General features: G+C 40.5%; 1 protein-coding gene across 3 annotated transcripts in view; it reads left to right on the top strand.

Annotated features, from left to right (window-relative positions):
* erbin (erbb2 interacting protein) overlaps positions 1 to 14,568 on the top strand; it is a 55,930-nt gene that overhangs the window by 35,564 nt on the left and 5,798 nt on the right. Inside the window, exons 11-23 of one of the 3 annotated variants that reach the window (XM_030065615.1) lie at positions 1,570 to 1,699; positions 1,788 to 1,903; positions 3,528 to 3,597; positions 5,248 to 5,347; positions 7,856 to 7,977; positions 9,043 to 9,216; positions 9,603 to 9,785; positions 9,921 to 10,035; positions 10,183 to 10,366; positions 10,520 to 12,050; positions 12,706 to 12,849; positions 13,862 to 13,917; positions 14,332 to 14,388. In XM_030065615.1, coding sequence (XP_029921475.1) covers positions 1,570 to 1,699; positions 1,788 to 1,903; positions 3,528 to 3,597; positions 5,248 to 5,347; positions 7,856 to 7,977; positions 9,043 to 9,216; positions 9,603 to 9,785; positions 9,921 to 10,035; positions 10,183 to 10,366; positions 10,520 to 12,050; positions 12,706 to 12,849; positions 13,862 to 13,917; positions 14,332 to 14,388 — 2,982 coding nt within the window. The remainder of the gene's footprint in view (positions 1 to 1,569; positions 1,700 to 1,787; positions 1,904 to 3,527; positions 3,598 to 5,247; positions 5,348 to 7,855; positions 7,978 to 9,042; positions 9,217 to 9,602; positions 9,786 to 9,920; positions 10,036 to 10,182; positions 10,367 to 10,519; positions 12,051 to 12,705; positions 12,850 to 13,861; positions 13,918 to 14,331; positions 14,389 to 14,568) is intronic. The other 2 variants (XM_030065613.1, XM_030065614.1) reach the window with 2 other exon arrangements.

Raw genomic sequence — 14,568 nt, 5'->3', positions numbered from 1 at the left:
CTCTCCATTTACATGAAGCCATATTTCATTAAGTTCACTGTCTCTGTGTTTTGTCAGCCAGTTTTGATGTTTGTCCCTGGTTTAGATTCTGCAATGAGGAGTGAAATCCTGTCTAATTGCTTGGCTACAGAAAAAAGTGGATATTATGACGACACAACACAGTAGCAACTATGCATTTGCATTTTTTTTACAACCCCAACTGCACTGCGTATATGTGTGAACCTGGACTCATACACCTTTTTTTTTTTCTTTTTAAAGCTCCCATAAAGTTTTGCTCAAATGCTGTCGATATGTGTTTTACTGTTATAGTAAGACACTGTCAGAAAAGCTGGTCTGGGCCTGCTCTTGTTTAAAGGCATGTTGGTGATTTTCTTTTCTTTTTTTTTTTTCATGATATCATCGCTTCTGTATTACCAATTCCACTTATTGTTTTTCTGAATTTTAAAACAACAATAAACAAGCTACAGTAGATATTTGTTCATTTTTCATCAGTATGATTGATGGTATTGGGATAAATGTGACTGATTTGGTTAGAATTTTAATAACTTGATCCGCCCTCATTGGTGCATACGCTGTTATGTTTCCCACTCGTCTTGATTCACTGTGCTGGATGGGAGATATTGGAACCCACAAAAAAAAATTTCCCAGTTTAACCTCTCATGGGGCCATCTCCTTACATAACCTCTCAGATTGCAGCCACAGAGCTGAAATCGTGATTCATCTGAAAACCAGACTTTCTTCCAGTCTTCCGCAGTGACGTTTTGGCATTTGTTTGGCCCAGCCTAAATGTTGGGTTGTTTTGTTATCAAAGCAGTGGTTTGGAAACTGCTACTCTCTCATTAAGGTAGCAGTTTACCAATCATTTTTTGACTCTGCTTTAACTCACTGGTGTGCTTTGTTCAGGCAGCTTTGTATCTTGGATGCACATGTAGATCTGTCTTGTAGCAATAGCTTGATTAGCTTGATATTCTGGTCTTCAGATTGTGTGGTAATTTTAGGTCTGCCTGGTCTTGCTTTGGACAAAAATTAAATGGTTTGTGAAAACTTCTCCAGAGTGTGTATTACTGACTCCTTACAAACTTTCAGTTTAGTTGCAAGTTGGTGCTGGTATGTTTTTTTTTGTGTGTGTGTGGAGAAAATCGTATAAATATGTAATATTGGTGAACAGAGATGAGTTTTTAGGAGTTTTAATGAATGAGTGTAGGGGAACTTGAAAAGATCAAAATAGTTCACACTGAGCATACATTTGTAAATGAAATACATGGTGTGACAGCAGTATGAGGAGACAAAAGCCAAATGGTGTGCAAAAAAACTCAGTTTATTTCAGCTTCGTACAAGCATTTCACAGCACTCTACTTGTATCAGCTCTAAGTAACGCATTCTTGAATTGGAGTCATCAGCTGAGTCAGAAAAATGTATTTGTTTCTGATAATGAAAACAAACACCTCCCTGGTAGTGTACGCAGACTTTTGGACCCCACTGTTGATATTTCCAGCATGTGAAAATCACTCTGTATGAAGTGTGAGTAATGTCCTCCTGTGTCCCCTCCCCTTCCTCTCTCTGTGCTAGACTGACGTCCCTTGATGAGCTGGACTGCAGCTTCAATGAGATTGAGGCCTTGCCATCCTCCATTGGCCAATGTGTCAGCATCCGCACCTTTGCTGCAGATCACAACTTCCTTACACAGCTCCCCTCCGAGGTACGTGTCTATGAGTGTGTGTGTGTGAGAGAACATGTATATCCCTGTTTGACCATGGCTCTGACTCCCTGGTTTCTTTCCCTCACAGATGGGCAACTGGAAGAATGCAACTGTGCTGTTCCTACATTCCAACAAGCTGGAGTATTTGCCTGAGGAGATGGGCGACATGCAGAAGCTCAAGGTCATCAATCTCAGTAACAACAAGTGAGTTTTCACTCTTGAACTTGAGACGGCGTGCAGACAGTCAACAGGCTAGTCGGCTGAGAAAAGTTGGTTATGGCTGCGCTCTTCATCACTTGAAGAACAGTTGCTTCTGTCATTGTGGTTGATAAGGTTCCAAGTTTTTTGAGTGTTTTACTTAAAGTTTATTAATACCTGCCTAATACTACCTAATTATTGCTTGCCAGCTTGCCACGTTAAAATTGTTCAAATTTGTTTAATGTCATGAACGGCAATACCAGAGACACACAAGATACATGATTTCCATGTTCAGAAATTCATAGCTTAGTGAGACTACTACAACTACAGGTAGAGCCTCTTTCACCACCCACAGTTGATCAGAATAGAATGACCCATCAGTCTACATGCCCGGCAAGTCTCGGCAGTCACCTCTTTCCCATCCAAGTCTTGCACAACCCTTTCCCCCTGCTTACCTTGCATCACTTCTTTTTTTCACCATTTATGATTCATTATTATGTGTCACATGAACATATCAGTTTCAAATGAGGAGCATTCACTTGCAGTAAAACACATTTGAGGTGTTTATCAGCTGATCATCAAACTATGTTGAAGATCAGTATTCAGGGATGGGATTAAGTTTCCCAAAATTTTAAGGTTGCTTGTTGTAGCACACAGCTCGAGATTATTTCTAGGTTATTATAGTCCAGCAGACAGAAAACAGTCGACTTGCTGTAAAAGTAATTTAAAGCAGTCAGTAGGTGGCTATTAATCGTTGAGTATGGTTGGGCAGTATACATAAAGCCTTGTTCAGTGCTCACATTGCATTAGGTAGCATATATAATCGACTTGAATGAGAACTCATCTGTAAGTCTGCTTTGTAAATAAGCATACCATGGGTGGGAAATTTCTTCAGATATGGAAAGCAAGATAAGAGGAAAAATCCCCCCAGCATTTCAGCGGTAGCATACTGCAGTCATGACCGGCTGGTGCTCCAACAAAGTTGATGATCTGTGTATAATGAAGACTGCTTTTTGTCAGTTTGACAAAGCAATCTTTTCACTGTTTTTTTTGTATGTGTTTTTTATTCCAGTGCTCTCCAAATTTTTGCATGCATAAATCCGAAATAGCTTTTGTTGCTGAAATCATGCTGCTGCTGTCACATGATTCCTTGTAAAGCATGCCGATCCACCTTATTAAAAAGAGTTCTGCAACATTGCACTAATTGCACTGCTATGAATTGCATAAGTCACTGAAAAAAAACAAAAAAAACAACAAGAGGCAAAAGAATGTCTTGGACCTCTGTTTTATTGAATACAAGCCCAGTCTGAAACCTAACTTAATAATTACATCATGATTAAAAGGAATAGAGTTGTGTTACAAATTTGATAAGTTCGGAGTCCTGATCAACATTTTGTCCAGGGGTTTTCCGTTCCTAGTGTCAGCACTGTGCCAATAGCACTAAATACATTTTGCCCCAACCCCACAGTACTGATGAATTTTGAGGGGAGAAAGAAAAATGGCCACATGCCAGCTTTTTACTCTAATTTGTCCTTGTTTTTTTGACATTATAGGAGTATCGTGTGTATGTCTTACTCAAGTTGTTTTTAAGATGATTAAATAGCTGTTGGTATTTTTTTTTTCACTCTAGGTTGAAGAATCTTCCATACAGTTTCACTAAACTGAACCAGATGACTGCGATGTGGCTGTCTGAGAATCAGGTGAGGGATCACACGTTTAGCTCACGTCATTCTAGTATTGAAGGAAAAGAGATTCACTGCTGTAATGCTGTTTTGTTAACGCGGTATTCAGACCAAATTTTTAAAGTGAACATGCGATTCACGGGTCTTGATCCAGGTTACAGGTTTGGTCTTTTTCTACCTGGATGCCACAACCTCTGTAGCTGCAGTCATCAGCGATGAGGTTAATTAACCCAAGGTGTGGGTGATTCATCTAATCATAGAGACGCGATACAAGACTCTATATTTTAGATGTCTTGAGAAAGGTCAGAAGACTGAAACACTGACAAGATAAGAAATAAAAATGCAGTCTATTTCTGTGTCTGTGTGCGTGTGTGTGTGTGTTGAGAGCGAGAGAGAACGAGAGAGAGCATTTTCTTTGTCTTCTTAAAGATAACTAAGAGGCTCTACACCCCTAAGAAAGTATCAAGTGTAATGCTGCCTGACCTTTGACACAGTGTGTGTATTATAGCAGGAGAGTCGGTGCTCATTTAAGAGATGACTAATTCAATTGTATTTTCTACCATTTTTGTCCATGCAGATTTTGCCCAGCTGTGATCTCTATTATACAAAGTATTACACCCTAAACTCGACATCCTCAAAGCTTAAAAGCCTCCCACTGAACAGCGCAGAGCTTTCTTGTCACTCGACAACTTGTTTTTGGACACTGGATCAATACGTTTTCCATTATCCGAAAAAGAGACACAGATGGATGAAATTAGCATTCATTGTCTATGTATAAGACGGTTCCTGAACGCCTCCAATAAGCCATGTCAAACATTAGTTTGAACAGAATACTAATGTAACCTTTGTTTGTGCACAGACATGGGTGTTTACGCAGCTGGCATCCCACAGTACATGAAAACTAGATGACAAGATTATGAAGGGCACAGTTTAGTTTCGTAATGAATAAGACCTACTTGACCCTGCAGAGGGGAAAAAAACACTGAATTATGAAACCTTGTGCTCTCCCCTTTACTGACCAGCATGTAATGATTAAAAAAAAAGACGTCAGTGGAACCAGTTTCCTGCCAGCTGGTTACATTATTGATCACTATCCTATAAGTGGTCCTAATCTCATGTTCATTAATACTCTCTCTCTCTCTCTCTCTCTCTCTCTCTCGCATTCTCTCCTTTCATTCTCTTGCTTTCTTTCAATGGCTCTATCATTTTCTCTGTTTCCTCTCAATTTTTAACACAAATACTTGTATTTCTGTAAATATGTGTGTCTTCTTGGCCTGGAGCAGCATAGTTAAATAAATGTTGATGCCATAAAAATAGCCAAAGAATATCCCTTCCATCGGCTAGAAAGCTTGCATCATCTATTACTACACACCAATGCAAGTAAATAAGAAATACAGTAGAATCCCTTTGTGTTTGGGGAAATGAAATATTACAGAGCAAGATTTACTTGATATTCAGTCAAAAAATGGGGATTTTCCAAGGTTTGGTATATGAGTGTATACACCGTTGGTCATATTTTGCATTTGCATGTTTACTGTTGCTACCACAAAGGTGCTTTCTTATTACAGTAGGCAAGAGCACAGAAGCAGTCTTTGGACTCTTGAGTGTCTTGCCAAAGCTTTGGTGATGGCACATAGCATAGTCAAGCCTTTTTGTTGTCTCCCACAGTCGAAGCCCCTTATCCCTCTCCAGAAAGAGGAGGATCCAGACACTCAGAAAACTGTGCTCACCAACTACATGTTCCCACAGCAAACCAGGACAGAGGAATGTGAGTACTTATCAAATGAGGCCCATCGTCTTTTTTTGTACACTTGCACAATTAATCTCGCATACCCACAGACATTAGATATAATTCATGTCATTTACCTTCACTGATTCCAGGAAAATCAACATGACACCAAAGTTCTTTTTTTGCAGTCGTGTCCCAGGCTTGACAGTTGACACTTGCATAATGATTAATGATGTCTCGAGCTGATACCAGAGATTGGTAACTGATCGAGGCATTTGTTTGATTGGACAGTATTTGCTATATGATGCCTGATCAAATCCAGGCCATTATTTGGGTGGAGTCTGCATTTCACTGGCATGGAAATCAACTTTGCCGTTTTATCTTCGAAGGAAATGTGACTTTTCCATATAACTTAGAAGGTACCTTGAATGTGTCAGGGACCCTGTTATCTGAGCAGGAGGCTACAGAAGAAACACTAGTCGTCTCTTCTCAACCATCTGTGAGTTGGGTTTGGTTTCCCGTTACGCCGGTGTGCTGTGTAGGTAACACTACCTTGTTGCATCTTAGCTTGACAGTAATTTGAACATACACTTGTTTTGTCCGGCTCCATCACTTTGTCTCTAAAACGCTGTTGGTAGGCACCTTGCATTCCTGCGCCCAGTTTGTTGTTAGGTGATGTATTTTTCTCACTCTATGCAAAGCTATTTAAATCATACCAAACAAAAAGAACGAAAAAAGACAGCGTTACATTGTGTTGATATGCCAGCTCTAGCTGTTCGTAGCACAGCTAGAGTGAAATTTAATCGGGCAAATATTTTCAGCAATCTGGTGGCTTACCAGGTAGCTCACCTGGTAGAGCACATTCCACATTTCAAGGCTGTGTCTTCCTGCTGTGGCCCAGGTTTGAATCGGGCCCTTTGCTGCATGTCATCCCCTCTCTCTCCCCTGCCTCTCTGTCTCTCTCAACTGTCAACAAACGCACAGGGAGAGATCCATCAGAGATAATGAGAAATACCAGTGTCTCCACCAGTAGGAGCCTCAGCTGGTCCATAGTGCAGCACAGCCTTGACATGTTTATTCTGAGTAAATGGCATGATTTTTCTGGACTTAAATAACTTTTTAGTATTGTTATTGCTTCGCCTACATGTGAAAATGCTGGCCGAACCTGTCATGGTGGGAGGTGAAGGAAATCGCTAAAACTAATTCAAAAAAATCCTTGAATGATGAACTCTTTGGTATATTGTTCTTGCTGAGTAACTTGTAGCAATCTGTTTGTCATACTTACATCATCTCTCAAGTTCAATTGATTGCCTGGTTGTTCCTGTTAGAGGATGTTTACTGTCATTGTTGTATGCATTAGGTTATCGTAATTGTACTTAATAATTCAAACAACTTGATTTCAGTGTCAGAATCAGTTTTATTGGCCAAGGAATTTGACTCTGGTAAATTTTGCTCTCTCTTAATTTACATAAATTAAATAACAAAAGAGAAAACAGAAAAAGGGCGATAAAATAAACAAGTAGACAAGTAAACAGTGCAAATAGACAAATAAACAATGCAAATAGACAAGTAAACAGTGCAAATATAAAAGTAGACAGTGCAAATAGACATAAATTAAATAACAAAAGAGACCAGTGCTCGGGCCCTAAAAAACAGAATGGGCGAGGAAGAATGCACAAGTAAACAAACAAACCACTATAACAACTGTATAACATCTATAACAACTATATACAGGATGATTATGTTTATATTAAAATTGAAGAGCATTTCCAAGTTAAAGATTGTTAGACACTTCCATGCAAAAACAATTTATCTGTGCTAACAATCCTTGACAGAGACAAGTAAAGGTTTAGAAGCCTGTTGGAGTCTAAAGGGTTAAATAATGGGACGCTACAGACCTGACAGTGCATTTGCATGCCTTATGTGAACTGAGCGCCATCTCATGTTTTAAGTACAGAATTACACTGTTTAGCACAATGGGTGTTGATAGCAAAGGCTGATCAAAAGTGGCTTGTAAGTAAGAGAAGTAATTTTTGGTTCTGTGTCTTAAAAGATATTTTCCTCCTTAAGCTTTAAACCACAGACATCTCATCAGCATTTAAACTCCTATTGTATTCCTAATTTCGTTGCATTATTATATGTATATGATTGTGCAGTGACAATAAAAATCTATCTATCTATCTATCTATCTAATCAGCAGAGGGAAAATAGAAAATACTGAACATGCACGAATAGATAATGACACTGAAGTGAAAAAACAAATCCGAGTGCAAACAATGACACATCTTTCCCACACTTTTGTGTAGGACTTCATTATATTTCAGTATTATTTTGGTTTTCATGTGTGAGCATAACGTAAGGGAGAGCTCTGCTGCTAAAGCCTGTGAATACTTGAGAGTTGGCTGTTATCCGAGAATCTGTATTTGCAGTCCAATGGGACATAGCCTCATGGTTTCCATGTAGCGGTACAAGTAATGGAAGCATGAATTTAAGGCATGTATGCCAGTCTCTAAATAGATTTTTTTTTTTTTTTTTTTTTTTTTTCAGACATTCCCAACTCTGACTCTGAGAGCTTCAATCCCTCTCTCTGGGAGGAGCAACGCAAGCAGCGAGCTCAGGTGGCCTTTGAGTGTGACGAGGACAAGGATGAGAGGGAGACGCCCCCACGGGTTTGTGATACACAAGTTACACTGCATATAAGCTGAGCAGTGATATATTCAGCACACACACACACACACACACACACACACACACACACTCAAACACAGCAATTCTTTTGAAGTTCAAATTAGTATTGTCAATTACTATTGAAAATGTGACATTATCTAGTGGTGAGTTGATTCAGGACCATTATGAAAGTGGTTTAAATGTAATTGTCATTATTTGTATTTATTCTCATTAACACACCAACATTAATCTTGAAATCACAAATGTTTTCAGCCAGTATTTTTATTTCTTAAAATACAACTTTCTAATGAGAAATTCAGGATATTTTATAAGTTTGTCAGATGGCTTCCAGTCAAAAGGATTAAATTACTAAATTACAGAATTGCCCCTCATTTCTACAACTGATCTATCTGTATGATATTATATAATTATAATAACTGTATTATAGAAATAATACAACTTTTGTTATGATTGGATGCTACAAATAGAATAGAATTGAATTGAATTATATATAATTAAAAACCCACTTGCATGTGTATTTGAAATGCAAGTAGCCAAGAAGCTAGTAGGAACACATTATGAATAATTTTGCCACCAATTACACCATCTTGTATGGAAGGCTGAAATGATTATGTGATTAGGCAATTGACAGAAATTAATTATAATTTTGATTATTGATGAATCTTGTTAGTTGTGTATCCAGTGAAAATACCAAACATTTATTGGTTACAGCTTCACAAATGCCAGTAATTATTATTAATTTGCTGTACTCCATTTATGTTCTAAAATGAAAACTTTGGAGCATTTTGGCTGCTGAAGACATTGTGTTGGGCTCTGGGAACTTGCAATAAGCATTGCTTTTGTTTTTAAACATTTCATAGGCGAAATGATTAATTGACAGTGAAAGTAATCATTAGTTGCAGCCTTACGTTTATGCCACAGTTAAGCAGGAAGGAATGTCGACTACAGCCCTGTTTCAGCTCTCCTAGTGCGCATCTTGCCAAAAACTGCAATCAGACCATCTTCTGTTTACGTTAATATCTGCGCATGTCTGCACACTCTTCCAGGAGGGGAACCTGAAGCGCTACCCTACACCATACCCAGATGAGCTCAAGAACATGGTGAAGACAGCCCAGTCAGTGGCTCACAGACTTAAAGAGGATGAGTCCAGTGACGAGTCGGGAAAAGATGCAAAGTCTAATGAGCGGAACCACATTGGAGTGCAGGACGTGGGAGTGAAGGTTTGTCTTCAGCAAGATCTGTCAACAGACAGGAGATCCTTCCACTGCATCATTGTCTCTCTTGAGTACTTTTATATACCTCACTTCTTTTTCCTCTTGATAACAAACAGTGCTTTACTTTTGCCAGATCACACTGTGCATTTTCTGTATTACTTTTTTATGAAGATGTATAAATACAAAACAGGTTGATAAGATTATATTGAATTAATTAAGTTAATTAGGTTTTAGCTTACTGATTATTGTACCCTCTGTCATTTGTAAGCTGAATGACTAACAGATGCAGGGCATAATTTATTAGTAATTACCTAATTCTAATTTAATTATGAAAGATTTTTTTTTTTTTTTTCATTATGTAACCTCACATCTGGACTTTGTTTTGTGTGCAGGTGATAGAGGCTCCCTGTGCCAATGGCAAAGCAGTGGAAGTGGAGCCCAAAGTATCAGCAAACACATGCGACCAGAACTCATCTGCACCTGAATCTAAAGACACATCAGAGTCTTACAGCTCACAGAAAGTTCCTCTCAAATCCTCAGAGGGTTCATTGGTAAACCATGAGGACACACTGGAGGTACTGTGGACATTCAGTGATGAGAGTTTCGAGCCCCTGCAATTTCTTCCACAAATAACAGGACATTTTGAATGAAAAAGACAGCTGAAGAATGTATTATTAATTGACTGTATGTCTTAACCCTGTTTTCCCCAGGACTCTGAGGAGTTGTCAGATGAAGAGGAGATGAAAATAGCAGAGATGAGGCCCCCTCTTATTGAGATCTCCATCAACCAGCCTAAAGTTGTAACTCTTAGCAAGGACAAAAAAGGTAAGATAAAATGTTATTCTTAAAGGTTTTGTTTATGTTGTTAAAATTTTGCATTATAAGTGAAAGAAGAACTGGCCACAGACAGTATACAAATACACTTACTATACATCAACAGTAATTTTTTTTTTTTTTTTTCTAAATTAACAGATGACGGGAAAGATGCAGACTCTTTGCTGGATGACACAGTGGCAAACAGCAACCAGAACAACAGTAATTGTTCCTCACCATCGCGCATGTCTGACTCCGTGTCTCTGACCACAGACAGCAGTCAGGACAACTCCCTTTGCACCCCAGAGAGAGAGGCCAAAATGCCCTTCCTAGCCAAGAGCCGGTAGAGTACTTTTCTTCAACATGTCACCATACCCGGAGAGTCCTCCCTCACGTTGCTACTTCATCCTCTGGTCCTAGGCACTTTTCCATTTGTGACCCTTTTTACAATGTGCTTTTGTAACAAAACAAATGGCCCCCTTGTTCTTTGTTTTAGGCAAGAAGATGAGAATATGAACCAGCGTAAAGACACCACTCCTCTCCTCCATAATGGTAATGGTTCAGACACATCCCTGCAGGCCCTTTTGAAAACCCAGCAAACCCAGCCAGAGAAAATGGGTGACTATGACCTCTCCATGGAAGCCAGAATGGCGTTCATTGAGAAAGGAATCAATAATGGCATGGGAGATGCCTACACAAAGTGGGACCAGATTAATATGAATGTGTCCAAGCTGCCAACTGATAACATGGTTCAGCTGGATGACTTGGACAAAACTAAGAATGGCTCCATAGCCAGGGAGGACTTGAATAACAGGCAGGGCTTTAGCAATGACAACATGGACCATTTAGAAAATGGCAACCAGCAAATCAGTGACTTTGATGGCCTGGGGAACAAAGGCCAAGCGATGTCACCGATGAGAGTAGAGACATCTATGGTGCATGTGGCCTCAACAGGTGTGACAGCCTGCAGTGATATGTCTCTATCCCGCAGCACAGAGGAGTTGTCTCCTGAGAAAAGGTACCCTCCTCCTCAGGTGATGAAGTCTCACAGTATCACCAACATAGAGACGGGGGGCATGAAGCTGTACTCCATCGACGGGGATGGCGAGTCCTGTGATGGAGCAGTTACCAAGATGGCTGGAGCCGGCCCAGGACCAGGAGCTCAAGGCCAGAGCATAGTCAGGAGCAAGTCAGCATCTTTGCTCAATGACCAGACTCTCCAGGTCTTCCCCAGCTCTTCTGCTTCCTCCTCAGACCTGCTCTCCAGCTCCTCAAAGCCCCCTGCCAGCACCAGCCGATATCCAATCTCCTCCAGCATGGCCATGGGCATTCCTCCCCCTCAGTACAATATCCAGTACACAAGCAGTGCCATGTCCACAGAGGGCCTCTGGGCCCAGAGGACACCCATTCCCCCAGAGCATCAAGGCTACCTCCCTCCACCTCAACACTCACTAGCTAACACCAACTACTCCAACCGTAATCAGGCACCTCCCTACCCTCTGCAGCCCCAGCAAAGGGGCCCTCCCATGGGACCCAAACCCTCTGGGGACATGTGGGCCAAGGAGAGACTCCAGTCGTCTGGTGGCCAGCCTAGAAGCAGCACTCTGCAGAGGCAAAGCAGCAGCTCCTCGACAGCGTCCATGGGCGACCCGCGGCGCATGCAGCTGCCTGAGGGCGAGTACATGACATACAGGGACATTCACACCCTTGGTAGGGGGCCGCTGGCAATGAGCCAGGCCATGCAGAGACCCCTTTCAGCCCGCACTTACAGCATTGATGTACCTGGAGCCCCCAGGCCTCACAGCGCCAGGCCACAGCCCCATGAACTGCCAGAGAGGACCATGTCAGTCAGTGACTTCAACTACCAGCACAGCAGCCCCAGCAAAAGGCCTAACATCAGGGTTAAGTCTGAGCACTCACTCCTCGACGGGCCCGGAGTGGTATCGGGAGGAGTTGGAGGAGGAAGAGTACCAGCTGACTGGAGGGATCAGGTGATGCGTCACATTGAGGCCAAGAAGATGGAAAAGGTAACAATACTACTATGATTAAACAATTACCATAATTGCCAATTCAGTCCAAAAAGCAATCTCTCCTTAAAGTTCAACAAATGTATGCGGTTTTAAAACTAAAAGGCACAATTTTTTTTCAATTGGACTTAGAATCTACTGTAGTGTTCATCAGAAATATGATGCCACCATTTTGTCCTCTGATTCATTGTTAGTTTCTGGCTGGTATGACCAGTAGATCAGGGTAACGGGACTTATAATTTGGATTTTGTGTGTTCATCTTTACAGGCCAACCAAGCAGAGATGTAGCAATAATTTTTTATTCATAGTTTGGTCTATCACAGTCAGAGTAACTTCAAAGTCTGAAGTCTTTAACTATTAAATTAACATAAGATCCCTGTGTGTATTTAAAACCAAAACAGCATGTGAGTAAGAGGAAAGTCTGCTTTTTTCTGAAGCCTTTACTTTCCCCCTTTAATGCAGAAGTGATAAGTAAACAGATTGCTAAAGCCTACTAACTCAACTATATGCCAAATGTTTGTGATTCGCTGCATGTTTGTCTGTGCTGTATGCTGTAAACATTAAGTTTTTTATTTCATCACTCATTTGGTGGATTGCATGGCCACCACTGACATGTTGGTTTGTGTTGGCTGTTCCATGTTGTCCCTCTGTTCAGAATATGCTGTCTCGGTCCTATAATTCCAATTATTCCCCGCTGAGCTGGTCTCACTACGGCAGCTCTAGGGATATGCATGCCAGCCAAGGGTCTCTGGTCTTTAGTGCCAGAGACGGACAGCCCTACGGAGCTCTGGGCTTCTGTGTGAGTACTGTGTGTCGTAGCTAGCTACTGCAGCTCCTACTGGGCCAGGGCTTCTAGCTCCTGCTAGTTTCACATCCTTAAAGGAAATGCCCATTTCCCTCTTTCCCACAGTTTGAGAAGTGGTCACCAATCTTCAGAGGCAATCTTTCACTTGCCCTTTTTGGATAAGTGAAAGCATCACATCTGATTTGTCACCATTACGAACCCTCGCTAACACGTGATGTCTTCTCAGAAAGAAAGATTAATTGATTCTATCAGGGTTTTTGTTTAGCGCTTCATAGTGTAATTCAGACCTGTTTAAAAGGGGCCTCCTTATTCTTTGTACCATCATGAAATAGGTTTAGAGACCTTAGTGGTCGTACTAGAAAGGTAAGGATCAATATCTTTCAGAGCTTTACAGATTGAGCAACATCGTCATGGATCTTTACTTTAGTGATTATTTAAAATTGACTGAAATTTCATCCCAAAACTGATAATTACTGCAAAATTACTTAGCCAAGGTTACAGTTTATGGCTCACTTTATCCAAGAAATTAAAGAAAACTAGAAACAAATGTTTCTGTCTTGTTGTCTTTTTGGAGGTGTTTCTTACTAGTGACCCAGTTAAATCAGCTGTGTTCTGTGTATTCACATAATTGAACTCAGCTGGCAACAGAAAGTGCTCAACTAAACTGTGATGCAACAAGCTTGCTTGAGGAAATTCCACTTATTTGGGCCAGTCTCCTGATGAAGAAACTCTTCCTTGAATTGCATCCAGCTTCATCATATTGATATCACATTGTATGGTACAAAATGCCCCCTTTTAAACTTGGCAGATACTCTGATTTTGGAATCAACATCCCTGCGCTTTTTCCTCCACCCTGCCACACTCCAATAAAAAAAACTGCGCTCCTGTAGATTAGAACTTGTCATTGTAATCTGTTTCAGCAACCATGATTTTCCTTTCCTTTAATGGCATTTTGAATAATCATCTTGCTCATTCCTCATCTTCACTCCTACTTTGATCACTTCAGAATCACTTCATAACCTTTCACTTTGTGTGTGGAGATGAAAACTGTATTTGTTGGAGGTAAGTGTAGGAGTCTATCTAAGTGAATAAGAGAAAGTTGGCTATTGGCATCTGTAAAAAGTGTCAGCTTTACACTACCTATAGATGTGTGAGAATGTTGTGCACCCCCTTCCCCACTTTACAATTAAAAGACATGTTCACTAGGCTAATATTTGGAGTCAGACTGTGCTTAGCATGTGAATTGGCTGACAGTTAAATCTTAGTTTATTACTGCAGTTTGTCTAAGTAAAATGTGAAGCCTCAACACCTTACTGACTAATGGTATTACTGAGCATGAAAATCATCATCTTATGTCCTAATTGTCTGGGTTGTTAGTTATCTGTTTTTTTGCAAGTGAGCTTGATTGACACACAAACTTACTGTGCATGCAGAGGGAGATCAAGGCAGAGTGTTAATCATTGTCATTTCTTTCAGGATGAAGTGTTTGGTCCGCAAGGGCAACAGAGTTACACCATGGACCCCCACAGAAAAGTAAGCCTGATACCTGTCAAAGTTAAAAAATTTTTTTTATTTCTGACCACTAAAGGGTATTGAGAGCTCAAACCCCACTTGTAAACAGTCAGTTAAAGGTTTTTTTTTTAGAATGGAAATGAGGGCCATTTCACTGTCACAAGGCTCCTGTTGGATTACTTGGATTATTTTGTCTTTGAA

The sequence above is a fragment of the Myripristis murdjan genome, chromosome 12, assembly GCF_902150065.1.
Source record: "Myripristis murdjan chromosome 12, fMyrMur1.1, whole genome shotgun sequence".
Classification (NCBI taxonomy): domain Eukaryota; kingdom Metazoa; phylum Chordata; class Actinopteri; order Holocentriformes; family Holocentridae; genus Myripristis; species Myripristis murdjan.
This window is presented reverse-complemented; position numbering and strand designations above follow the sequence as displayed.